The sequence below is a fragment of the Rissa tridactyla genome, chromosome 3, assembly GCF_028500815.1.
Source record: "Rissa tridactyla isolate bRisTri1 chromosome 3, bRisTri1.patW.cur.20221130, whole genome shotgun sequence".
Classification (NCBI taxonomy): Eukaryota; Metazoa; Chordata; class Aves; order Charadriiformes; family Laridae; genus Rissa; species Rissa tridactyla.
In genome coordinates this window covers 75,325,467-75,352,606 of record NC_071468.1, presented here as the reverse complement: position 1 = coordinate 75,352,606, position 27,140 = coordinate 75,325,467, and the positions used below count along the sequence as shown (strand labels likewise).

Genomic DNA, 27,140 nt, shown 5'->3' with positions numbered 1-27,140 from the left:
ACAAGGTCCACTCAACATGTAACCGCTTAATTTCTTGGTGAACTGTTGTGTTAATTTCCATCTCTGCTCTAATGCCATTGCTTCTTGTGTAGAGAGACAAAAGGAGCATTGCTTGTATAGAACTAACATCCTCAGAGTTTTCATACAAATAGGCAAGGAGACACATTTTGTTAATATACAATGCAGGTGAAGACTCCACAAGAGGGATGTGACTGCAAACAGATTCTTTCTATTGCCCTTACTCAACTGAAACACCTTTTAATATATCCTAACAACATGCTCTATACAAAAATTGGCATAAGATATATAGGGAAAAGCCAGGGTAACAGCAAAAATGTGTCCTTTTTTAAAAAATTTTAAATATATCTTTCTCCTCCCCCATATATTTAATTTTTATTTCTAAGGTCCCTTTACCTTTGACTGAAATCTTTTGGTATGTGATCAAATTCTTGCCGGCTGTTTGCTGTTCCTCCAAACTGATAGGCATGTTCGGTTGCCTTGGGATTCATGGACAAGTGGCACTGAGGGTCTCTTTGCATATTCACTTCTTGATACAGTTTTTTGAGGCCAGTTGAAGGCTGTGAAATCTTGTCTTTATCTCTTCCCACCTTCATAGAAAGATAACCATTAACCAGAAATGGTAACTAAGATTGGACATAATAAAATAACAGTATAATTTCTATCTAAGCTAGTAATGTATTTTTTCCTTACAAAAATACCAGGAATGGTTCCAAGTCAAATTTTCTGTGGACAGATCTACTGTAGATGCTGATGTAGGGCAAAAGAAGGGATAAACAGAATACTTGTGTAGCTAACATAATTACAATTCAGTTCTTTTGCAGTTTTTCCAATTGAATCTTTTCCTCTCTGCTTTTGGTGATATCAGCTATACTGTAAGCATGAGAGGACATATTTGGACTAAAAGTTCTGCATATTAGAAGAAATTTTTTTTTCACATTTATATTAATGTGTACTAATTCTACCCAGTAGAGAGAGACATACAGAAGTTGCCGAGAACAGAAGCAAGCTTATTGCCTTTAGGATACAGAGGAAATCAAGAAGGCTTGTTTCTGCAGTACTTTTTTGAAGATGTCATAAATTTTGTTTAACGGTTCTAGCAAGAGAATGATACAAGGCTAGATAGGTTGGGCCAGGGCAGTCATTTGCAGTGATGGAGTATGTAAAGGAACAGGATCCTTTTCTTCATATATCTCAAACAGTTTTCATGTGGTACATTTTGGATCTGTGATTTGAAGAATTCCCAGTCATGGCACAGTATGTATCAACTTTGGAAAACTCTAGGGTGGTACTGTGGCAATTTGTAGCAAACCTTTTTATTACGGTTTCCTTTGGCTTTTGATGAGTTTTTTGCTTTCTTGTGGAGAAGAGCAACCGGAGGAGATTCAATAGGGCATCCATACAGCGAAGCCTGAACTTTCTCAGAGTACTGCTGGAAATCTTCCACTTCAACCTCTCGATCCAACCTATGTTTCAAAGAGACGATGACAAGAACAGCTTTTTTCCAAGTGTTGGAATTGTCTTCATAAAAATCATAGAATTTTAAATTTATAGTTTAAATGGTGTTTGGATGGGCTTTTTTTTAATTCTTGGATCATGGATAAAAGTACAGATTTATAAGTCAATGTTTGGGTAATGTGGACAGCCTATACTACCTCTGCCTGTTGTATCCATGCTTGCATAAGCAGAGAGTATCAATCTGCAGCATCAAATTTGCTTTAAAATCTTCTATATAAGAACATTTCATAAAGCGATTAAGATCAACCAATTCTGACCATTTTCACATGACCAAACTCCTAACTTCCCCAGCTTCTGTGAGATGCTGTAATATCATTTTGTTTCAAAGGCAGAGCTGAAAGCTACATAATATAAATGCAAATTACAGCTATGAAAATTATACATTGCACCAGCAGCATTAGCAGGTGCAGTACTGAAAGCTGATTTACATCAAGTTATTCTCACTTTAACAATATCTTAACCTAGCAGGTCTGTGCCAACATATTCCATGGAAAATAAGGTAAGAAACTCATTCACACATGCTGTCATCTCACCAAATGAGACAGGGATTTTTATTGTGACAATAAATCAGTTCTCTTGAGCTACTATTCAAGCTGTCAGGCAGTGACTGTCTGGTAATGCATTTGGGAGGATGCTACACACCTAGTGAAGTAAGCGTTGCTTATGCAGCCAGTGAAGTTGGCTTGCTGCGTTCTGAAGGGAGAGCCGCCAAAATAAAACTTCTTGACGCTGTCTGGGCTTTTCCCTGCTCTGTCCTTTGCTGGGTTCTTCTTGCTTTGTTTCTTGTCATCAACAGTCAGCTCATATCTGCAAAGGCAAAACATCCATTTTGTAGGATAGTTTTGGAAATGTCAATGGTGGTTAGACAGCATATTACATGAGCCCAAAATGCTCCACTCAGTGTATACATCACTGAATGGTACGCTTAAAGTCATAAGAAGACCTTCTTGCTTCCAGCTGTGCAACAAGTAGCAGTGCAATAACTCACTTGCAAAGTTGAGTCCAGAGGCCCATGGATTTCATAATACCCTGGGGTTAATTGTAAAGTAAAAAAATACAGTCTATTCAGCAAAGAATACAGAAACTAAGCATTGCTAATAAATGGATGGAGCCACCATTTGGGTAAAATAAGATCTAAGCACATTCTAATCGTTTTTTCGTTATGCCCTTATCCCTTTTTCCGTCTCTTTCATCACAGTACACTGATGTTTGAGCTTATACAATGTTTTTTACCTAATCTCATTTTGCAACTCATTAATTGCTGCAGAAGTCAGGAAGGATTCTATTTCTTTAATAAGAAACTGAGTATAAGTAAATCATCAGACACTGATTTTGTTTGGCAAGTTCATAATTCAGCACACTCAGGGAAACATGACCGTCCCCAAGACTATTCCAAGGCACTTCTTTGGACCTTCAGCTTTTCAAACTATCTTTCTTGGATGTTAGAAGTCATAGGTACAAACCTCTGTTTGCATTAGAAAACTGTGAATGACCTGGTTGTATCTGTGTAGGCAAGATTCTTGAAGAAAGTTGCTTTCGTTATTTGACCTTCTAAGAAAATTTTAAACTTAGAAAACAACAGTAAAACATACCAATAAAACAATGCTTTCAGTTTTTTTTAAGAAGCACATAGAGAGACTTATCTCCTACTGCTGTATTTAGTCTTACATTTTTGTCTGTCAGTACTAGAAGTATTTTGAACATGTTCCACTGCATATATCCCAAATGAAGGCTTTTTGTGAAGATGCCTCAATTGCTTCAGGGTCAATTTGGGATTGCTTTGACAAATCAGAACAATCAATCCTGCTGAAAAATTAATCTCATGCTACTCTTAAATTATATTAAACTGCTTTCATACCTGAGGACAAAAAAAGGACTAAGCTTTTAGAAAAACTATTATTTTAGTTTTACTAAAAATTCCCAACATCTTGTGCTCAGGCCAAGCTGGCCAGTTTTCAGTCACATCGATTTTTGGCTTTTGTATTTTTTTAACTGAATTGATCAGTTAAAAATATCACTTAAAAACCCCCACTTAAACATCACTTTGAAAGTGAATATTGAATGATAACATGCTTTACAAGAAATATTTATATTCTAAAGATAGGGAATGAAAGATGCCTGACAGCTTTACCTTTCTGGGGTGACAGAAGTCATGATGAAGTGGGTTTTTCCATCATTGTAATTTCGGTCTGGTGATTGAATTTTGGTTCCACTTGCATTTAAAACCACAGCACCTCTGTCCATGGAGATGGATAATACATCTGACTGAAATACAGAATAAACCCATCTTCATAAGCAAGGGTAACACAGAAAAATTAACAGTTCTGTACATTTCCTGGTTTATTTATTTCCCTTCCTGCTGTTTTCCCCATTTGTGCTTTATTTGCAGAAAGGTACACTGAGAAGCAAAACAGGAGATGATCTCATTAGAATTGATATTCTTGCTGTTTTTTAAGCCTGAATTCTGAGAATTTGGCTGCTGATTATGTCTCATGTATCTGTCACATGAGCTCCTTCCGTCTAGCAAGGATGTATGATGTTTACATTTCGTTTGTGTTTCTGGTACTGTATAGAGCAGCTGTTACTGCAAGATTCCTGCTGTCATAAGACTAATACATTTTTTTTCTTTTCCAAATTCCCTGTGATCAGACCCTCAGATCAATCACTCAAAATTATCTCAGATATAAGATCTGCTATCTGGGTCAGGCATAAGGTGATACCGTGCCACATAGCAGGAGAATTGTCTGTTCCATTAGAGCAGGCATTGCCACTGTGTGCTCCTAGGAAACATCCTGTCTCATTCTGTCAAGTGCTAAATAGCTGAACCTCCATTTGTTAAGTAGGGCACTTGCCACCTCATAGGATTAGAGCTTTTGAGTTAAAACCAGAAGTGGTGTGTATAAGGCCTCATTTATGCAAACGATGTGGATAACTGACATGGTTACTGATTTCAATTTAAGGTAATACTCCAAGCTGTAAATTGTAAAAGTTCAGGAGTGGTTATCGGTGCCATACAGCCTTCCCTGCTGCACTGCTGATGAGCTTCTGCGAGTATGGCAGAACAGACACTTGGGGGTGGTTGCAAATGTTCTGTCATCTCAGCTCATGCTTGCTGCAGATGTCAGTCTGAGCCTGCAGGATCTTGGAATCGCTCTGGCTCACACAACATTTTGAAAGTGCAAGTCTCTATTTCTGCCCATGTCACACCTCTGAGGGGGCATTTAGAGCAGTCTGGCTTCCCATAGCTGCAAGGAGCCATTCTCAAGTGCAGCTTTTCCCAGTCACACATGGAGGCCTAAGTACCATCTGGGAACATAGGCAGCTGACTGATTTCTGTCAACTCAGCAATGCTCAAAATACCACCCCACTTATTCAAACAAACTTTGTCTTTGCTTTTAGGAGATTGTCTCTGGATGGAAGATGTCACGCCCTCAATATTATTTGTACTTTGGTAGCACCTAGAGGTCCAAATAGGGATTGCAATGCTGCTGAGCTCGGCAAGATCCACTGTGCATTTCTGCCCTAAGGACTTTATTGAGCACAAATGGATGCATGTTAATTCTAGGCATATGATCAAATTCTCTTCTTAACATGAAAATAATATCTAAGCATTGCTGGTTTTTATCTATAGATCAAATGCAAACTGTGAAAATGAGGTCATCAATGAATGCTTCTATATTGCAGTAAAAACTGTATTATTCCTCTAGTATTCTCTTGGGAAACAGTGCAAGGGTAAAATAAAACAAACTGTAGAGAAATATATACTCACTCCTTCAGAATAATAAAACAGCAGCCCGTTGGGCTGCAATGTCCGGAAATTAAAGCCTCCTTCAAATTCAGTAAAGAGAGACACTTTTTGGCTTGATGCAATGAAGCTCTCTCCATTGAAATATGCTTTGCGGGACATCTGTGTATTAAATAAAACAAAATTACAAGTAAACCTCAGGAAACATTCAAATCATAAAAAGAATGAGGCTATTTATTTGTTTTTAAAGATGCAACCAGTTCAGTTCTGTAAAGCCTTCAGTTTTTCCTGCGTGTCTTAACCTAATTTATATAGCATTTCCCTCACACCCTGTGAAAATCTCACAAAGTGTAGCCATTTTAGACAGTGTAAGTCAAATTGTTCTAAGTTTTCTGGGATTCTTGGCCCCATGCGGCGCTACAGGATTGGGGCAGAGTGGCTCGAAAGCAGCCCGGCAGAAAAAGACCTGGGGGTGTTGGTTGACAGCCGGCTGAATATGAGCCAGCAGTGTGCCCAGGTGGCCAAGAAGGCCAACAGCATCCTAGCCTGTATCAGGAATAGCGTGGTGAGCCGGACTAGGGAAGTGATCATCCCCCTGTACTCGGCACTGGTGAGGCCCCACCTCGAGTACTGTGTCCAGTTTTGGGCCCCTCGCTACAAGAGGGACATTGAGGTGTTGGAGCGTGTCCAGAGAAGGGCTACAAAGCTGGTGAGGGGTCTGGAGGACAAACCTTATGAAGAACGACTGAGGGAGCTGGGGTTGTTTAGCCTGGAGAAGAGGAGGCTGAGGGGAGACCTCATCACCCTCTACAACTACCTGAAAGGACGTTTTAGAGAGATGGGGGCTGACCTCTTCTCCCTGGTGACAAGTGATAGGACGAGAGGAAACGGGTTCAAGTTATGTCAGGGGAGGTTTAGATTGGATATTAGGAAATATTTTTTCACTGAAAGGGTTATTAAACATTGGAACAGGCTGCCCAGGGAGGTGGTGGATTCACCATCCCTAGAGGTGTTTAAAAAAAGGGTAGATGGGGCACTTAGGGACGTGGTTTAGAAGTGGCTTTTGTCAGGGTAGGTTAAAGGTTGGACTCAATGATCTTAAATGTCCCTTCCAACCTCAGCAATTCTATGATTCTATGATTCTATGATCCTAAGCCTGCTGATGTTAGTGAGCATGAAGTCTAGAAGCAGAGGGAACTCAAGCCCCTGTCTGAGCTGTGTGGCACTGAGTCACCATCCCAACATGTGATATATTAGTTTGCGTGCTGCACTGAGTGCTGGGGCAGGGTGGCAGGGTGTTGACATGGTGGTCTATAGCCCTCTGAGTCTCAGGAGTAAAACTGGGTCCAAGATAGGACAAATTGCAGCTAGCTTCCTTGCTGACAGGGGGTGAGATTGCATGATGAGTTCTACAAGTGGTGGGCTCCTTCATCTCCACAGGTTCACAGTATGGTTTTGGATAGACATGGCTGTAGGATAAAGACCACAAACACCGTTTAGCTTTACCAGCCATGCATTGTAATGGACAAATGAATAACCATGTAAGGGATCAGAAATGAAATGGCAATTTTCTCAGTGTTCATGCTGGTGCAGTTGGTTTGTGTTTCACAGAGGAAGAGCTGGCCTGACTTAAGGGGACGACTCATTTGAAGGATGAATATCTTGCTGTCTTTTTCATTTCATACATCTGCATGTGAGGACAATTCTCCTTGTTTCTTTAAGAAAAAACAAATTATGTTGGAATATTTCCTTTATGAATACAACATGAAATTTATTTCAGATCCAGCTTTCACATTGCGATCTTGCATATGGTAAGAATATCAAGTGAAACACCTTGTGCTGTAATTCAGGGTGAAAATTGGGTAGTAATATCAGCAGACTTACATACACCCCCACCCCCCCCACACCCCTGCCAGGCAATGAATGCTTTGTCATTTCCTTGGTTGAAGACGTTCTTTCTATTGTTTGGAGTAAAACTCAAGCTCACTGCTGTATCCATTACCAAATTTTTCTTATTATCTCACAAATGATGTTATGCTTACCAATGAATCCTCTGGGCACCCATAGCTGATTCCCAGGGTTCCTGGTTCTTCTAACAAGTTGAAATCCTTCTTTTGGAACTGGAAACCTTTCATACAGCCTTTAAAGCCGATACTTCCTGCCAGATGTGAGCTAATGCTGTTGGAAAACAATGCCAAACAAGCTGCAGTTAGGTAGGCTAGCCATTCTGAACTGACTTTTATCACCAAGGTGTTCTAAAAAACTTGGAAGAGCCTCAATCATTTGCCTCACTAGTGCACAATTCCTGCATCTTTATGTAAAACAACTAATTAACCACGTTATGTGCTTTGAAAAGTCTAGATGCACAAGTTGTAATAAATGTTATGGGGAGAAATATATGAGAATTCAGAGAGGAGATCCATATAGTGTAACTTCATAAATAGCTGCTGAAATGAAAAGACTTATTTTAAAATAGAATGGATTTCTATCTCATTTTTTTATCATTTTAGAAAAGTTTTGGTTTATTTTTCTTGTCTTGCTTTTACTAGCAAGCTCCATTCTTGCCTTTGGAAGCAAATAGATCTTTATTTCTTAACAAACAATAGTAACAGAGATCAGGGAAGTAAGAGTAAATTCTTCTTGCTGATGAGTGTGTTTACATAATTGTAAATGAGAGCAGTAGGTGGGCTGCCAGGATTCTTTTTATGTCAGATTTATGGTAGCTAGCACAGCAGTGTGACCCAACTGCTCCTACTCACTGCTCCAAGTTTTCCAACTCCAGCCCTCACCAAGATACCACATCATTATGGCACTGGGCAAATACAATTGAATTTATCCTCACAATACTCAAGGTATATGAAGAAGAAGTAATTTTCCTAAAATCACAGAGGGTCTGTGGTAGGGCAAGGAAATGACATGGGATCTACTGGGTACCAGTCCAGGAGATAAATAGGGAATGAATACACTGAAGGAGTGAATGTGAAATCCATAGTTTTGACCTGGCTACCTGTAAACAGTCTTCCTTCTTTCAACAGGATGTACCTTAGCAGTGGGATTCTTCTCACCTTACATGTGATGATACTGACAGTGTTGACATCTGGTTCTGTGCTAATTGTCTATGAGTTATCTCATTGTAAGGTAGACGTTGGAAACATAATGGGTGAATCAGGCTCTGGAAATGATTATTTTTCTACATTGGCAAAAATGGACCATCAGGCGAAGCAGCGCAGATGTACATGTACATGTCTGAAATAAGGTGAGGGGAGGAGCACTGCAGGGCCTTAATCTGCTCCTCAGTGAAATCAGCAGGAAAAGAAAATCAACAGGAAGGCTCCTGCCATCCTCACTGGGATTTGAATTAAAGTGTGGGGTATCAGTCAACCAGCTCTACTCTGATTGACCATGTGACTGGCTGGATGCCACAAATATGCCTTTCTGTTAAGTGCCATTAACTTAACATTTTCTAGGAGCAACAAGAACTATAGAAAATAGGCTTTAACCTAAAGAAAGGCTTCTGAGTTTGTTTCTTAACAGTTCCCAGTGCTCAGTGCTCTTACCTCCTCTTAGCTTTCTGATTTATGCGGTGTCTTATGTGGGAAAAAAATAACATATAGTGGTACTTGCAGATTCATTTATTTGGGAAAAAAGGCGCTTGACAGAGGAAAAGTGCTGTTGAAGTGAATAAAAATACGCTGCTTTGAAAGAATATTAAACTCCTCCTCTAAGACTAGAGTTAGTTTCTGCCCCCCCGCCCTCCGCTGCTGCCCTCCAATATCCGTTAAATGTAAGTCTGTCTAGAAAAGGGAAGCATAAATATCAGTAGTGGATAGCTGTAGTAGAGAGATAGTAGATCATCACTAGATGATATAATTCTGACTTACACTCCTGATAAAAATGGAATGATGTCACCACATTGGGACCGTACTTTTTGCTTTCAACCTTGTCATAACAACCAAAGCTGTATACAATAACAAAGGTGTAGCCCTGCTTAAATAATTGCTGTCTACATTTTTCAATATTATAATTGATTGTATTTTTACAATGCCTATGGATTTTTTCTGATACAGATTTTTTATTGAGATGCTATTTTTCCTGCTTTGACAGTACCTTCCAGGTGGTTTGCAGAATAACTACAATTCATTCAGAAAACTGCAGGCATAATTTATGTGATTCATCTTGTATCCCACATTTGTGAACAAGTCTCATCTGCAATTGAGCTGTTCAATTGCCTAGATTTCTAGGTTTTTCAGTGTTCTCTAGGCTTGATTAACCAAAGTAATTTTCACCATCCTTTTGTCCTTTGTTTCTAGATCATTAATGTATTTAATACCAGCCCTAAGAGAAATCCTCTGGGCATGTGCTGTAGACTTTTTATATTGTGAAAATTGAAGAGTTACTACTATGTCTTATTTTCTCTTTCCCAGCTGCTTTCTATTCCACTGTAGCCTTTCCCCTCTCCACCCCACTAGTTTTCTTAATAGCTCCTTATGACAGACCTTTGTAAAGAACTATTAGAAAGGCCAGATAAATGATATACTCTGCTTCTCCCTTGCCCACCATTTTGTTTGCATGTTCAATTAATTTTGTGGGATTGAAAGGCAGCATTTTCATTTGCATTAAGTTTGTCCCTATCTTAAAAGCTTAATCTGTAAGTATTTTATATCTCAGACATAATTTATCGATTCAACAAGCTGTCCTGACAACAAAATAAGGTTTCAGGAGATTTATCACTAATTCCTAGAAACTATTGTGCAACATTTGCTATCTTCCTTTTTAAAAAACATTTTAAAGAGAGATGGTATTTCTGTTAGCAGTTGTGACACCTGAAACAGCAGCTGGAGCCCATCTGAAAATACTGGCCTTGCTGTCTGACCCCGGGAATGAATATTGCCTGTCAGAAGAGCATACTCGTCTTCAAGCAGCCAGTCTGCTCGCGCAGAGTGCAACCCTGATCCAGCAGATTCCCACTGCAGGAAATGAGAGTTATACAGTCTACTGAGATTAAACTTGGCTTCTGTCAAATGGTACGATGGGAAAATGAGACTTTTTCTTTTCTTCCCATGCCTACACAGAGCCAGCTAATTTGGGTCTAGAGAGAACCTGAGACAGATCAGAACTGAAGTGTGTAGTAGGAAAAATATCATCTTTAGATTTGAAAATGCAGTTGGTAGAGGGTTTTGATCCTTTAGCTAGTGCATTGCTATTTTACCAAGATCACCTTTTGCAGAGCGAGGAGGAATAGTGATTCTGTGTATTCATATATTCTTTGAAAATGCCTTTTTGTTTTTAGAAGACAACAGTTTCTGTTACCCTTACTAAAACTAGACCAGTTCCAGCAGAATTTACTTGTGCTGGATCAAACCTAATCCTTGGTACTTCAGAGCTCTGACAGACACTTAGAAGAGTGTCTGAGGGGTTGTTTTACATAATGTGTTGAGGCTGGGAAATACATTTTATTGTAAGCCTTTCAGCACAGGTTGCATAACGTAACTTAAATATGGTGATTACTTGAAGATAATGATTGAATCCCAGTTGTAAACTAACCTGGAGTGCAAGATGTCAGCAGGTGCTCCTCCAATGTAGATGTCTGTGAATGGCATTGCTGTTCTTTCATTGTCCACACTTTTTATATGTCGCCTGTCTACTACCAAGATCATCTTCTTGGAATTGTGGTATATAACAGAAATCTGTAAAGAGAAACATGTGCTTAGAAGTGTCCAAAATGTCATCTTTTGTAAGTTCATGTAAGTACCCCATGTCAAATTCTACACTGCGGCAAACAGATAAGCTCCATTAACTTCAGAGTGCTTTCTTGATTTATCCAAGAAGTTAGAGCGTACTTCTTAAAAAACTGATTTCATTGTCATAGCATAAAAAGCTTAATTGTGCTCTGCTTAAACATGTTGAACAGAACTGTAGCTGTAGTTGTGGATAAGGAATCAGACTTTGAATTTAAATCAAGTAAATGGCAGGAGAAGCAAACCACTGAGGGGGATTTGCTACTGTCACTGTCACAGTTACGCTGGCTTAAAGCAAATTCTCTTAAACAAAATACAAGTAGATATTTTATATCTACCAAAGTCCCTAAAATACTATGCATATATAAAAGACTGCAACCAAATAGCAGTTGGATAGTTGATCAAATGGCTGTGATTGTAACCATATCTTTACCTCATGAAATTTAGCGTCATTAATCTGAGCCTTCTTCATGGAGTCCTCTAGCAGCACAGGGCCGGTGCTGAAGCCAAAGTCATAGCGGAGGTACAAGAAACCATTATGCATCTCTAGACTGAAGAACATACTCTGTATAAAACAAAACAGCAGTCAGAAAAGCACTATGATTGTGGCAGCAATTAAAAAAAAATAAATAAGCAGTGTTATGAGAGTGTCTGATATTGTGAAAAGCATGCTGGGATAAGGTATTTTTATTTGCAAAACTATAACACAGTTTCTGGATTACTTTTTAAGATATATAATATACGTGTATATATACACATACACACATAATTGTTTGATAAACAGCACTTATTTGAAGACTTGGTGAACTGTTTCCCTGTAGGAATAGTATTTGGTAGCACAGTAATGTCAATATTCTTTACCAGCAAAGTATTCCTAATGCAAACACATCTATTTACTGTTAAAGTAATAACCACATGCCCCAAAAGAAATATGTTATACTGCTAAAAGCAATGTTGTGCTGGAATGGCTGTATCTGCATTAGCAGCTTCTGTCACGATGCCTGTAATAGCTGAGGATTGTTATTTTTTCACAGCCCTGATGAGCACTGATGTGTTTACTGAAGGCTGAGCAATAGATAGAGTGTATTTACTGTGTATTTAGTTTCTGGATTTCCTGACTGTTTCTGCTTCATGGTTCTTCATGGTTTGGCTTCTGTTCTGTGGCTGGGTGACCTAAACTTTATAAGCAGGAGCTCTACTTTAGAAAATCTTTCGGAGTGCTTGAAATGAAGATCTGTACCATAGAATTAGTCCTGTTCCAAAAGTGAACATAAAGAAGCAAAAAGGACAGTTTATAGCAACTGTGCATCTGGGTTAATGCTTTTAATGCTAAAGTTTGTCTTCTCTCCTAGTGTTCATGCTGTTGTTCCCATGCTTAATGCAAACATGGGAACAATAATTGTCAAAAAAACTACTGCAGGCCAAGAACTGCTGTCACTGACATAAATGAGTCCACCTTCAGAAGTCATTACTTAAAGTAGTAAAAGTAGGTTTTAATCTAGTACTTTTAAATGAAACTGCAGCTTGGCTTTGTTTTGAACAGCTTAAATTTGAAAGCGAAATGGTGATTACATTCAATATATTTATGAGCTGTTTTAGCAGAACTGAATAATGGACTGGCTTACACAGTCTGTCTAAAAGTGCCTGTGAGCAGGCATGGACTTCCACAGCTAACATCCAGCTTGATTGCAGTTTCCGCCATAACACACAAAGTGCATGTATCTCTGACAAACCTCTGGGCATGTCTGCTGGGAAGAAAAATTACTGATCTGCAATAGAGGCTGTTAACAGTAGTTGCTTAGTCCAAAACCTCCTAAGAGCGAAGGTTAGTGGTGGCATGCTACGCTGCGCAGCAAATTGCTCCCCACAACTCTTCTCTGGAAGTTACCCTAAAAGCAAACACTAGAGGGTAGCTTTTCTAATGAGAGTGGATTTTTCTCTTCTTAAATGCTCAATGTGGTGGTACATGTAGGTGTTGGTGGTACGCGTAGGTGTCTAGAAAAGTGTATGTCTGTGGACTGCATCTACATATTAAAATCTCTATATTACCAAGTTATAATCCACAGAGGACTTGTGAGCTTGATGTGGAGATGCCCAAAGATAAAAACATGCAAGTTTGTCTTCAGAAGATATTTGCATGTGAAATCTATTTTCTTCAAATCCTTACAGGGTTTGCATCACCCGCAAACTTCTGAAAAGCTGGTGGTATTTGGAGAAAGCCATTTTATTTGGACTACTTTCTATTTTCAGTAACTTAAATATTTAACTCTAGTACACCCTGAGATACGTGTCAGCTACCACAAAGTGGCTGCTTCATGGGAGTTACTTCACAGAAATTTCGTATTTCTTTGATTGTGCATTCACATTTAAATAAAGGTGCAACTACTGGGCCTAACTGGAGTCTCTCTCAAAGTGTCATCACAAGGGTATCAGCGGTCTGAAGTCCTGTCTGTCTCTGGATGAGAGCAGAGTCCAACTCAGGGCCCTCGCTTCCTGGGTCCTCGCAAAGCCAGTTCCAGTTCCCTCCTCATGTATACATGCATCAGACAAACACAAAATATTTCCTCATTCCAGAAGTTAAATGTAAGGACATAAGCATTTTGGATTTTCCATGATATTGTAAGTATTGGGGAACTTGTGGTGCTCACAGATAAAGGGCACCAGCAGGTTTGGTACTCACCCCATTAATCATCAGCAGGATCAATCCGTTGTCTGTAGGTGTTCGAACTTCTATGTCAAACCGAGTCACCTGGCTGAATCTTCCCCTTCTCTCAATGTTTCTTGCCAAGGCATAGCCAGAGCCATCAAAGAAATAGCTCACAGCCCGGCTCTGAGTGAAAGCCAACTTATTTCTATGAAAAAACAAGCAGGGAAGTAATATTTGGCATATCCCCATTTTAATTTGGGGACATTTCAAGGCCTTTACAATTAAAATACTTTCTTGAAATAATTGTTCTGAACTGCTGCTTCTTCCTGGCAGCAGTGAGACTGATGACTTTCTTTCAATTTCTTTCTGGGAATTTTTTCTGAAAAGTAGTGTGTAGCTTTGAAGGTATATCTAACTCCTTCATTCATTACATCGTGCTTTTATCCTGTGTTGTATTTAGAGGACAGGAAAATTCTTTGCTCATCCTTGTAAATTAGCAGGCCCACATCATCTCCTCTTTGTAAGGATACGTATATATTTCTATTAAGAACTTGCCCAGTTTGTGCAGAAACCCATTTGAATTCTCCAAGGCCTTTTGCCGAGCATGGGGCTCTGCTGGGGAGCTCGGGAGTGGCCTGCGTGCACTGTCCTGGAGAGCAGCAGCTCCTGCTCCCTGTGGGAATGGCGTGGGAAACCATCATTTGTTCTGTCCCAACACCTCCTGTATTTCTTTCCAGTGAGAGCTGCAAGTTCATCTCCTGTTCTTTGTATAGAGAGATTCTACTGTTGCTGCCTGTTGTATGAACAAAATGCTTGCTGTGTCTATGCAAAAGGAATGCTGTAGTTGATGTTCACTTCTGGTTTAGGGGCTGCATTTCCCAGTTTGTGAATGGCTTATCTGAGGTATTCCTGTTGTGGGTTTAAGACTGTATGGCAGAAAGATAACTTCCGTATGGGCTTTGCTGTCTGGGGGTGGGAGTGCACTCAAGTTTACCAAGCTCCCTGGAGCTAACTGGCTGGGGCTGTATCGCCTGCAGCAACAGGATTCGAGTCAGGAGCTTTCCTGTCCTAGGCAAGCAGTGGGGATAAGGAGGGAGCCTGGACCATGCCCCAGTTTCCCTTTTGAAGTCATGAACAAGGTTGTGTTAATGGAGACAGCAGCAAATCTCAGAATATCTTGAGTTGAAAGGGACCCACGAGGATCATCGAGTCCAACTTCCATATATATAAAAATTCAACTTGTTGATGCAACTAGGAGTTAAAAGTGACTGAGTTCCTTCTGGACAACTCAATATCACCTTCGCGTTTGTAATCTAAACCAGGAATGACCCACCAGGACTGGCACTTGCAACAAACCAGAGTAGCAGAGTAACAGTGGGACTGTCCCCTACCTGGCACAAGGTGGCGATGTGGTGGTGTCGATGTTATACACGTGCTTGAAGTTGTATAGGCTGATCACATCATCGTTCAGGGTAGCCAGTTCCAGGCAGCCGATGAAGCCAGGCAGGTTTAAGCTAGGAGGGAGCTGTGCAGAGGGCAAGGAAAGGTAAAAGGAGAAAGGTCATACTCTTTATTTGGGTATCATTTGTGCCTAGGGTCATTTTTGGCTCTGAAACAAATGGGATGATGCTACCTTGGAATTGTCTTTGCAGTCCTTATAATGATATGGCCATTGTGCTGTAAGTTAAAATGGAGCACATAAATAGTCTCACAGTGACTACAATAGGCCAGGTAAGGCAACTGCAAACAAAAACTACTTCTGTAGTTGTGAAGGGAGCACTCTTCTAAAAGGGCTAAGATTTGACTAATTGCAGATCTTGGTTAATGCATTTGAATCTCTCAGTAGATATTTCATCCTTCACTGTCAGAAAAATAACTTCATACTGTGACGAAAGAGAGAAAAATAAGAGAGCTCTTTAAACCCAGGAGACTTGGTTTCAAAGTCTGTACCAGTGGCTAATCCTCAGTAGGTATTTTTTTTTAACAGTTAGCAGGATACAGAAACTCCTTCTTTTAACAAAAGTCACTGCAAATGGAATTTAAATAGCCACATTGGTGAGGGGAAAAATACAAAAGAATAAAGCTGACTGAGCAAGTGAATCATTCTTTGAATATTAAAATACTCTGCCCTGTGAAACAGGTGTGATATTGATAACACTTCAGAGTCTGATCACTGCCAGTAACTTTTCTTCAGCTTCTCATTATTTCCATTTTGCTTGGGACATAATAATAATGGTAATACAGCAATGCAGAATGTGTGTAGCTATAAGAGAAAATGAGATTCTTATCTGCAGCACAGGTACATTTGGTAAATGATCATGTTTCCTTTTTTTCCTTTGTTTCTTCTACTATTCTGTTAAATTATGTTAAGTGTGAGTCTTCTGATGGTTAAGTGGTACATTTCTATTTACAAAGTATGTAAGAGGAAAGCAAAGGCAAAAGCTTTTAGCAAATAAGATTGTATGTTAATAAATGAAAATGTGAGGTGTCCGTTCCTAAGGGAGAGAAGAACCATATGCTTATCAAATAATTTCATGAATCCATTTCTTCCCATTCTCCTTCCCATTTTCCTTCACTTTTTTTCTTTTTCTTTTCCTCTGCCTTGCTCTGGAACAGACCTGGACGGTTTGTTTGCTGGATTACTTTTTGTGTGTGTGTGTGCAACTATTATTCACTCCTCAGTCCTGTTCCCAGGCAGTTTGCACTCAGGGCTCAGTAATCTAAAATTTAGACCATGGCATATATCTGGTAGTCACAGCAATACAAAAGCTCAGGAATACATAAGTGTATTGAGTTAATCTTCATTTTTATATTGGTAGGAGGGCTGCTTGTGGAACAGTAATTGGATGTTTTTAGTACCTATTACAGTTAGGTTAAATAATTTAGCATTCTCTGAAGTCTTTCTAAGTACATTTTCATTCAGCCATGCAATTTTCATAGCCAAGATCATTCATAACCATTTCTAAATCCAAAAAGAGGATCTGATATGTTCACAGAAGCAGGTAAGTGAGGTGCTAATTCATGCTAACTATTAGGAACTAGACTGAAGCAACTGTCTCATGCAGATCTTCAGACATGTTTTGCACAGGCAAGCCTTCATGCTGTTGTAAGGCTGCATTTAAACCAATGATAATTTAAATTCAAAAAAATCACTGTATTTCTAGTTTCCCACACTTCTGTGATACTAACAATACATTACTGTTCATTTTTGTGGCAGTTGTAAAAGAGAAATTGTAAGCACCAAGAACTCATTATCATTGAGAAAACCTGGTAGCCTGCAAACTTTGTTAAGCTGGGCTAATAGGCCTTAATTTATGCATGCTACTTAACAGCTAGCAAGCTTTTTCCTTATTATCACATTTCAGAAAACTTGCATAACAGCTAACAAGAATCTGATCATCTTACTGTATGACATGATATGTTAGAGAAAACAGTGTTTTCCACCATGGCTAGAAGATGGAGTCCTAAGATGTTAAATGACTAATTAATTTATTAATTAATGTCTAATAATTTATTAACCATTTCTGTGTTTCAAGGGAAGGCCAGCAAGATAAGTTTTCATTATTTAATTTTGGATATAGAGTATTTATCTGTCCAACCTTGAAGTCTGGAGGCACTCCGCCAACATAGAAAACAGCATTTTCAGGTTCCAAATTAAGGAGAGAGCCAGGACCGAGAACCTCTCCCTTTTTGATGAATTTTTCTTCAGCTGTGCTGCTAAGACTGGGCACAGTTAAAAACATTTTGCCGTGTCTTCCAATCCTGTAGAAGGGAATTTTAAGAGAAGAGAGTTGTGTTGGCTAGACTTAAAAGAACAAACAAGCCTTCAACTTCAGGAAGAGTTTTTATTTCCTTACTAGAAGACTGGTACTCTGGGGGAAAAGAAAGAGAGAAACCACAGACACTTTCTCTTCCCCCCTGTGGCCCCTTGGGTCCTAGCTTTCTAAAAGCAAAGAGAGTTTCCATTTATTTCAGCAGGAGGAGGGCCAGGCATTGAAGACTCCTGATGAGAAGTTGTAACCCAGCCTTTTCTGTTTGATTTTTTTTTTCTATTAACTGTTTGGTTTGGGGGACATGCTTTACCTCTCAATTTTGATGATGCTGAAGTAAGAAGGCCAGGTGCTGACTGGCTTGGCATCCAGAGGTATCTCCACGTCTTGGCCCCCCAGATTATAGATGTACACAAGGTTATCATTTTTAATTGCGAGACCAATGTAATTTTCTGCCTAAAACACCAAAGGAGAAAGATGTCAGAGCTACAACATCAAAAGAGATTTAATGCAGAACATTAGTAAAGGGTGGGCTTTGATAGACTATATGACACTTTTAAATATAACTAATAAATAAAAGCTTCATTCTTTAATGGCGTTTTTTCAGCAGATAAAACTGTACAGAAAAAGTTTGTGATATTTTACTTTATGTCATTTTGACTGAGGTAAATACAAGGTCATGAGAAGTCTTCTGACTGTAAATTGGTCATGTTCAATCAGAAGCCGTTCATCAGTATTTAGTGTGCAGTGTCATATGCAGGAAATAGGAACATTTGTCTAAAGCCTTAGTATATAATACCTGAAAGGTATTATGCTGCAATTAAATATTCTGCCAAGAGGGGTTTCACTTGATTTATATTCAGTAGACAGTCTTTTTAGAAAAGCTTAAAAAGAAAAGCCTGCATCTTTACCCTTCCCAAGTAACAGCTTGCCAGGATTATACCTGGCTTGTGGGGTGTGATGTTTTTTCTTTGAGGAACCACAATTTAAAGAACAATTATTTCACAACATTTATGGGTGGAGAGACTATATGCCCTCTCTAAGTGTTTCAAAGTAGTGGTGTACGGAGTGTACAACAGCAGCACAAGCCACAGGTGAAGAATCCTGCTTATCTTGTGGGCTTGTGACCTCACAGATTTGGAATCGGCACTGTCAGCAGCATAAACCTGATAAAAACATGGCCCGCAAAAGCCAGGCAGGTGACATTAACCGCTTCAGAGCACCTCAGTACCGGCACTGGAGATAGCAAGTGTGACTCACAGCATTGACAATCACAGCAGCACGCTGCATGGGCAGTCTAATTTGCTTCTTAGAGGGAATCCTTCATTGTTTGGAGTGAGAAGTTTCAAGGACAGGGGTCTCAGGAACCCTTGCTCTTTGCTTTTCACAAAATCAATTACAGTCATATAATAGACACTTCTTATTTTGAAACACAGAGAAATAGTGAGAGGAAAAACCAAGGGCAAATAAACTTCAAACCTATTTCAATTTTTTTAATGAAAAATATAAATTAAGTAGGTTATTCTCTTACGTTTTTGTTTCCAAGGTACAAAATAAATCTGTCTGGAGATGCTGCCAGTTGTGGGTTGTCTTTCGGAAACTTTATGTACAAGCTCATGGAAGTGAAAGATTTCAGTTCCTCCACGTTGATCTTTGGATTGACTTCAACAGCTGACTGGCCTCCAAACATCATAGAAACTTGGACCTGCAGTTGTAAGTGTGCTAAATGAGACACCTTATTGCCGCCTGGGGACATTACTTAAGGTAAATGTGCAAGAATACTTAGCGAGCAGCCTTGCTTACTGCAAGAGCGCAATTGGCACCTATATATTGGCCATGCAAAATTGTATGTTTATAACAATCACTTCTGGAAGACACTGTAAAGAAGACGAAGGGAATTAATTTTAAAATTAATTAAAGCTCATAATTAACTGTGCTTAAGCATATTCATAAAGTAAATTAGATTTCAGTGGGACATAGATGTATGCTTAGTTGAATCTGGGCTACATCATTATGTATGGCACATAATGGAATTCTTACATAGCTATAAAACTTCTACCCATAATTTATTTCTTTGCTTTGGGAGTAGTATGACCAATTTTCTGTTCATGAGTAATCCCGTTATATTACTGAAGTTACCTTGATATATATGAGATGTTAATAAAATTTTAAAACATGTTCATTTTAGTTCAAAATGCCTTCAACATAACTGAAATGTTTTCAAGTTTAAGCACAATATGCCTGAATGATGAAATGCATTTAAAGAACAGTCAAGCACTGCACACATACTAACTGATTTTTCCTTTTCTTTTTTGAAGTAATGTATGTGGACAGCATATTCCAGCATTGTCAACATACAATAATGCACTGAATTTTTGATTTTTCTGAGTGAATTCAAGTATACTGTTTTAATTTTTGACCTTGGTGTTCTTATTACAGAAAAATCCCTCATAATTTATGTATGATAATGAAAGTATTTTTCTCTATTAAATATGTATGAGCCAAAGATGCTCTTACCTTGCAGAAAATTAATTCAAAAGAAAAAAAAAAAGAAATACTGTCATCTTAGAAAAGTTTGCATTAAATTGCCGTAATTACTACTGCTTGTAACTAATGTTGCCAGCTAAGTAATGATCTATCAGTTTTAGTTTTAAATGGTTTTGTTATTGTGCCCATCTTTTAACACTGTGCCAATTACTTAAAGTTGCTACTGCAGCAACAGTCATCTACCATGAATACGATGGTAATGTTAATTGCTTGCAAATATCAACTGTAAATATTTTAATGACTTCCAGGGTACTTTGTTTATCCAGTTGTTGTGAAGTGGTAATGTCAAGGTTTGGGCTTCTAACATAGCCCAAGAAAGTGGAGATCCTAGTAAGATGCATTTGATTATTAGCACTAGTAACCAAAAATCCCGTTCATAAGTTTTACCTTGCTTGCTACACTCCTGGTCTGAGCAATTAACTCTCTGATCCGCTGAATGTTGGAAGAAATATTGTTTGCTGGTGCCTTCTGTTCTACTGTGTGCAGTTTACCCATGAGTTGAGGGAGGACTTCTGCAAGTTTCTTCGCTGCAGTTAGAAAAGAAGTGACAGCTTGTTTTTTAACTCTTTCTAACACTGGTTTCGCACCAGGAAAATTTCTCCTTACCCTTTTAGGTTAACTCACCTGTCTCCTTCTGCTTTAAGAACAAAGCCTAACTGTGGTGTGTGAGATGCAGTGATTTCAGAAACGGTAGTGATTTATCATAATCTAGTATTGCAAAAGTCTTTGGAAACAAGTTTGCACAAAGGAGACTACTTTTTATGGGACTCCTAGGAACTGCTGTGGTGTAGCACCTCCATAATACTTTCCTCGAGGAGCTTTGCAAATGTTAATAATTTTAACCTTTTCATCTTCCTTCAAGGCAAATAAATGTTAAACCCAATTTTACAGATAGGCAACTGGAGCAGAAGGATTATTTGTTCAGCATCTCACTGGATATCCATGGCTGACCTGGAAGCTGCATCTAGGAGCTATGGTTGATGAGCTCTTCAAATTCATTTTAGGGGAGATGAATAGGTTGTTTCCCTCAGCTCTCAGCTGTGCATCTCTCCCAAAGGTTATCACCCAGATATCAGCAACAGCTGCACAGGTGATGTGTCTGCGTGTGGTTCACAGCCCACACTGCTAACAGAAACACCGCTGCTTTCAGACTGTGGTAACAGGCCTGTACTGTGCAATGGTAGAAATCCTTAGCTGAAGGATGCATGTGCACCTAAACTGTGCTTACTGCCTGCCCCAGCCCTTGTGAGTAGTAACCTCTTCATCTTTCCTGCCTAGTTTTTCTAGGGGTCATGAATCAGAGTCCTGGACCTTTGGTCTTTCACTATTATGTCTTGGACTTGATGGTCTGAAAGGTCCCTTCCAACCTAGACAATTCTATGATTCTATGATTCTATGTGCAAGTAGGATTGTTATCAAAGGGAAATGCAGGTGCTTTGTTCTGTTCAAAGGGAGAGAAGTCCTTTCCCAGAAAGATAAGCAGACAGAAAAATTACTGAGAAAGAAAAATAACTGCCCCTAATTATAGTCTAATTTCATCACATCAGATTCCAATGACATGCTGCCCTTTGAAGGATATTTACACATCACATCATTTTTCATCTTTAATTAGACGTAGGTACAACTAGCTGAGTATAATGAAAGGCGATTTTAGCCACAAGCTACATGGGTATAAGAAAGATCCGGTGTTCGTAGTTAATTTTTAATGACATGGATTCACTATAAAGGTTAAGACCATATTTGTAGGGTTTGCAGTTATATTTTAGGGGTTGTCAACTTGCATCTGCGTGATCGTGTGTTCTTCCCCTCTTATTTTTACTCTTATCTGAGAAGATGGCAGAGAGACAGGTGGAGGAGCTAATCCTGAGATGTACTGAGACTGTATAGAAGGGAAAGAAGGAAGCATAGTCTCCAATCACTTTTCTCTGCTTCCAGTTCAGTGTTGACTAAAGACTTAAGCAGCTCTCAGCCTCATTCAGAGCAACCCAGAGCATGAGAAGATCCCATGGAGTCCTACAAGTCTCGCTTCTCTTTGGATAGAGTGAAAAGCTATATTTGCCACAGTCCTGCCCTCACTCTGCTGGGCTCTTTTCACTTGTGTTTTACTTTCCAAGTCCAATGTAGAAGTGGGACATATAGAGCTTTAGACTCTCCATTCATTCCCATTAAGTCCTGAAAGACCTTATCTGCTGGAGGGTCGGTAATTAGATAATTGGTATAAAGTTTACTGTACATTAAAATACCATTATTTTAGCAAATCCTCAAAGAACTACAATGAATTCTGGGTAATACATTAATTCCACAATGCATTAAAATCTGTACTTAAAAAAATAACTAGTATAATAATCAACTTACAGAAAGTTTGCTCTGCCTTTTGAAATGAATGTTCTATTGCATTGGAAAAATGTCCACATTGTTCTTAAAGTAAAAAAAAATGCAAGCTCAAAAAGGGATTTAGCATATTTCAATCTTTTTTTTTTTAATAATCAGCAACTGAATTGGAATTGTGTCTGATCTGATACCTTGAAAAACTCGCTTTTCATGAGTTTGAAATTTGGGGTATTAAACTTGAAACACAACTGTAACATGAAAACACAAACCTAACATCTAATACTACCAGTACTAATATAAAATCTCACCATAAATCTCTTCCTCTTGCCCTTTATAATGTCATTCTTCAACACAGAAGAATATTGATTTTTTATTTTAGTCTTTGAGGTGATGGTGAGAGCGAAAAAGGAGAACTAGTCTTTCCCAAAAAAGAATATACAAAGGAAACTGTCAAGGAGGAAATACCTTAACTGTAACCTTCCAGACACTTTCTCCTTTTGTGTTTCCCTTCCCAAACTGTCCTTCATCCTCTCTGCTGAAGCTCACCAGTTCCCTGCACAATGGCAACACAGGGAGTATTCTCAGACAAACTGCACAGCCAAGATATGTTCTCACCCTTCTAAAAATCAAGGGCAAGCTTTGTTCAAAGGTAGTCCAGACATGCCAGCTTAGAGGCTTCAGCTACCATGGTAGTGTTACTGGCATGATGATCAGGTGTTTTGGTGTTTCAGGCACCTGTCTGAACATTTTTTATGACTTTCTTTTGGACTTTGATGGACATTCTTCCTGCCACATGAACCTCTCCTGGCAACATCCTCAGCTGATCTGAGAACACTCCACCATGCCCCAGCATGTCTACATCTGTCTTCCCAAGCTGTGAATCACAGTCACATCTGACTGGATCACCACGCATGCTAGCCTCCTTTGTAGCACTGATCTGTCTTCTCAGCCGTTTCCACCTAATCTTTCTGGCAAAAAAATCATTGTGCCTTAAAACAAACAAACAAACAAACAAACAAACAAATGCCTTCATACTAAAAATGCCACAGAAAAGCTGCCTCTACAAATGTAGTAGGGCACACATTGCTGTAGTTTTGCATAAGAGCATTAGTTTGTGGTCAGTAGGCCCTCCGAGCACTCTGATATGATCACAATACTTTCAAAGTGACTCCCTACCTGCAAAACCACTATCACAGAGAAGACATTTTTGCCAGGCACAGCACATAGGAGCTGAGCTGTTCTTTACAACTTGTGGTGAATGTATCACGTATGCCTTTTTAGGAACATAACCAACTAGGAGAGGTGGGCCATTTTAGGTCTATCCACTCTTAACGAAGCCTCTCAAATGCTACTGGAAATAACTTCTTCCAGCATCACAGCTAGTATGAGCAGATTTTTTGAATTCTGAATGTCTGCTGACATTTTGAGCATGAAGAGTCAAATGCAGTTTGTGTTACTGCTCTATATCTGCTAAGCTGGCACTACTAAATGTTAAATGTAAATCAAGTGTAAAGGTGAATAAAACCAAAAACCTTCATGTGTAAGCTATAACAGGGTGTTTCTCTTAGATGTTTTTCCTCATACCATTCCCTTCCTGGATGCCAATCATATCCACATTTACATTAGCTTAAGTGGGAGTTGGACCCCATAGCTCACAGCCTAAACTGTGCTCTGTGGTGATCAAAAACATTTTACAGCAATGCAATGCAACTACTGTTATTAACTACACCCTTATGCAGCTCTGTGCAGTGACTAGTAGTGAGTTTACCTATTCCCAGAGGGAGTGGCTCAGTGTTTCTTTGGATGAAAAGCTCGGAGAAATGTGAGTTGCCTCCAGTGCTGGACCCAGAATTCAGGATATTGAATAGTACTGAATTTCTCCTTGCGGAGGAAACCACTTTTATACCAGTTCTTGGGAGTACTCACTCAACCAAAAATATTAGTGCAGGGTTCTTATCCATTACTAAATTCTGGAAATAACATGACCCTTGGGTTTCCCTAGTTTAGAGGGAAGACTGTGGCTTTGGGGCACTGGAAGCAATGTTGGCTTTGGTACTCGTAACACCATTTGCAGTAAAATGGCATTCAAGTTGCAAAGCTTCTGGCAGAAGAAGGGATTTGGGGCAGTAGATGTGAAATTCAGACTTTCTGGAGATAGAGTCAATGGAGTTATGGACGTTCTGTGAGGCACTTTCAGGAGGCAAGACATAGCTGAACAGTGCTGCAGGTGATGGTACATAACATCAAACATATGCAGGAAGTTTCTTGTTCTGGACTTTCAGCTTCCCTAGCCATAAATAACTTGGGATTAGTGAGCATCCTGACCAGAACCAGAAGTACATTGAGCAATAAGTAGTGGTGCTTATCAGCAATTTTTTATTCTGAATAATTCTAGATGGATTCTTTTCTTTCCTAATTGTTCTTTTCCTTCTTTCACCCGTCACTTCATTTCAGCTTCACTCTCCCTGCTCCTTTTTCCACGCTTTCCTATCCTCTTCATTTCAATTTTGTAGCCTGCCTCAGGTTTTTTTTTGTCTTTTTATTTATTTTAAATTTTTCATAACAAATCTTCCAATTTTTATTCTACTCTTCCTCCTCCCCCTGATAATAAAACTGGAATTAATGTGATGTTTACAAGCTTTTCCAGCAACCACCCTGCTTAAATATTATATTTCCTCTGTAATCCTCTTTGCCTCCTTTGTTTAGACTGCAAGCTCATCAAGTCAGGGACCATTTATCCTCATGTTTGTACTACAAAGGACAAAAGGACCCTGTTTTCAAATGCCTCCCAATGTTAAAAAAAAACAAACTTAACTGCCAATCATAATAGCAAGAAGTGTTTAAACAAGCTGTCTACCATTCAGTGTGACCCTGGTACCCTGATAAAAATGACTTAGAAACCAATAAGAGTTCAGCCCTTAAGTGTTTTAAGTCATTTTTGGAAATTCACAAGTATCCAAATTTAGAAAGTATAGTCAAGTCTCTAGAGAACTGCTAATTTTTGAAATATTTTCATGGAGGTAAAATGCTAGGAGATTATATGCAATGAATATGCAATATAAACAATTCATATAACATGATGTTGCAATGATTCCCTGACCTTTTAATGTTAAGGAATGGCAAAATTCAGGTCACCATACCTGCAGCCCGAGCTGAATGCACAGTACTGTCATGTGCTGCTGAATTGTGCTGGAAGTCTTGCAGGTTTTGAGACCACAACCTCACGTTCTCATTCATGGGGGTCGTAGCTTGTGTTACTGTCATGGTAGTACTTTCAGCTTCTGCAGTCCTCATTTTAGCTTGCTCCAAACGCTCTCTGGCCTCCACTACAAAATAAATAGAGGATGAGAAGAAATTAACTCTTTCAAAGATCCAAGCGAGTTATAACCAGTACTTAGAAAGTGGTGAGGCTAAAGGGATTTTAACTTCTGCAGAATGGGGACCCAACCTTGCTCAGTTGGTTTTCTCTTTATTTCCACAGGGAATATTCAAAAATTCCTGTGGCTGGTTGACAGTTATATTAATTCTTAAAATTTAACAAATTCTCATTTCCATCCTAGATTGTTAGAAATTTTCAATGTACTTGGATTTTGGTGAGTGTTATATAGCCAAGGAAGTTGGAACAGATTAAAGAATACATTGTTTTTCATCAAGTTTTTAAAAGAAAAGCATGTATTTGTTCAATATTTTTCATGAAAGTTGTTTTTGAAGGAGAGAAGCCCAAGACACTAAAGTGGTTTTGTTTTTTCATACCTATCATTTTGGGGTTTTTATTTTTTTGGAGTTACCAACTACTACATTTGTAAAACCTGTGGCATTTTGCATATGATAATGTCTTGGCAGTAAAACTCAGCCATTTTTAGGTGAAATTAATGAAGAAATCTTGACCATGTCAACTTTGAACTCTTTTGGATATACTTGCTGAATGCTCTATGATGTCTGTGTTGTGAAAAACTAAGGTGATCCTTTATCAGTCAAGACTGACAGTAATTACTTCCCAAATACTCTACTTGCCAGGTGTGATGTGTATGTGAATTAGACTTTTACTATCAATACAATAAATTCACAGGCTTGTAGATTCTCCAAGACCTGAAAAGATCGAGTAACATGGGAGAGGACAACTGTAGTAAAGAGGATCAAGAAGAACGTTAAAAAGTTCACATGGAAAACCATATAATTTCATTATGAATGTTGTTAAAGCTGGATCTTGTAGTTTCAGTCAAATTCCTTTAGGCTTCCCTTGGACTGAAATCTTAATACCAACTTTATAGGCCATATGCAAAGATAAAATATGCTCTTAAATATATGAAGATAAAGCATCATAAAGATGAAATTCCTTTTGCAACCTGTCTCTGCTGGGTGCATTTTTGAGATGACTCTCATCAGTTGGCTTCGCAGAGCATTCATTCTAGCAAAAGTGCCATTAACATGCTGGCTGGTGTCTGCAATGGTTAAATCATTATCTGTAGGGAGAAAATAGGAGGTACAGTTCAGTGTCATCAAAGCGGCATTTCAAAAGGTAAATTTTATATTATGGAGGTATGTTATTAAGCATTTAATACACCATAGGCAGCGTACTATGGCCTCTTTTAGTATAGGGCATACTAGCACTCTTGACTTCACATAATCTAAAGGAAAAAGCAACCTTGCAGCTCCCAGCCATTATTTGCTTGCCACAGGGTGTCTCAGAAGAATCTGGAGACCCGTATTTCAGTCAGTACTATCTCTCTTTGCTCTCCCAAAACTGCTGAGAATAGCTGCAACAAGCATACAGGAGAATTTTTAAGGAACTCAAAAGGTCCTGAAAAAATGAAGACATAGCTTCT

The 27,140-nt window shown here is 38.9% G+C and overlaps 1 protein-coding gene across 1 annotated transcript in view; it reads right to left on the bottom strand.

The window, feature by feature from the left end:
- Nucleotides 1–27,140, bottom strand: part of LAMA4 (laminin subunit alpha 4) — a 102,981-nt gene that overhangs the window by 10,142 nt on the left and 65,699 nt on the right. The window contains exons 16-31 of the mRNA XM_054195025.1: nt 26,661–26,777; nt 25,455–25,640; nt 20,371–20,510; nt 18,968–19,141; nt 17,750–17,892; nt 17,266–17,428; nt 15,058–15,191; nt 13,700–13,871; nt 11,453–11,584; nt 10,826–10,968; nt 7,324–7,459; nt 5,306–5,443; nt 3,668–3,801; nt 2,179–2,343; nt 1,331–1,484; nt 415–608 (exon numbers count right to left, since the gene is read on the bottom strand). Of these exons, the coding sequence (XP_054051000.1) occupies nt 415–608; nt 1,331–1,484; nt 2,179–2,343; nt 3,668–3,801; nt 5,306–5,443; nt 7,324–7,459; nt 10,826–10,968; nt 11,453–11,584; nt 13,700–13,871; nt 15,058–15,191; nt 17,266–17,428; nt 17,750–17,892; nt 18,968–19,141; nt 20,371–20,510; nt 25,455–25,640; nt 26,661–26,777 (2,425 nt within the window). The remainder of the gene's footprint in view (nt 1–414; nt 609–1,330; nt 1,485–2,178; nt 2,344–3,667; nt 3,802–5,305; nt 5,444–7,323; nt 7,460–10,825; nt 10,969–11,452; nt 11,585–13,699; nt 13,872–15,057; nt 15,192–17,265; nt 17,429–17,749; nt 17,893–18,967; nt 19,142–20,370; nt 20,511–25,454; nt 25,641–26,660; nt 26,778–27,140) is intronic.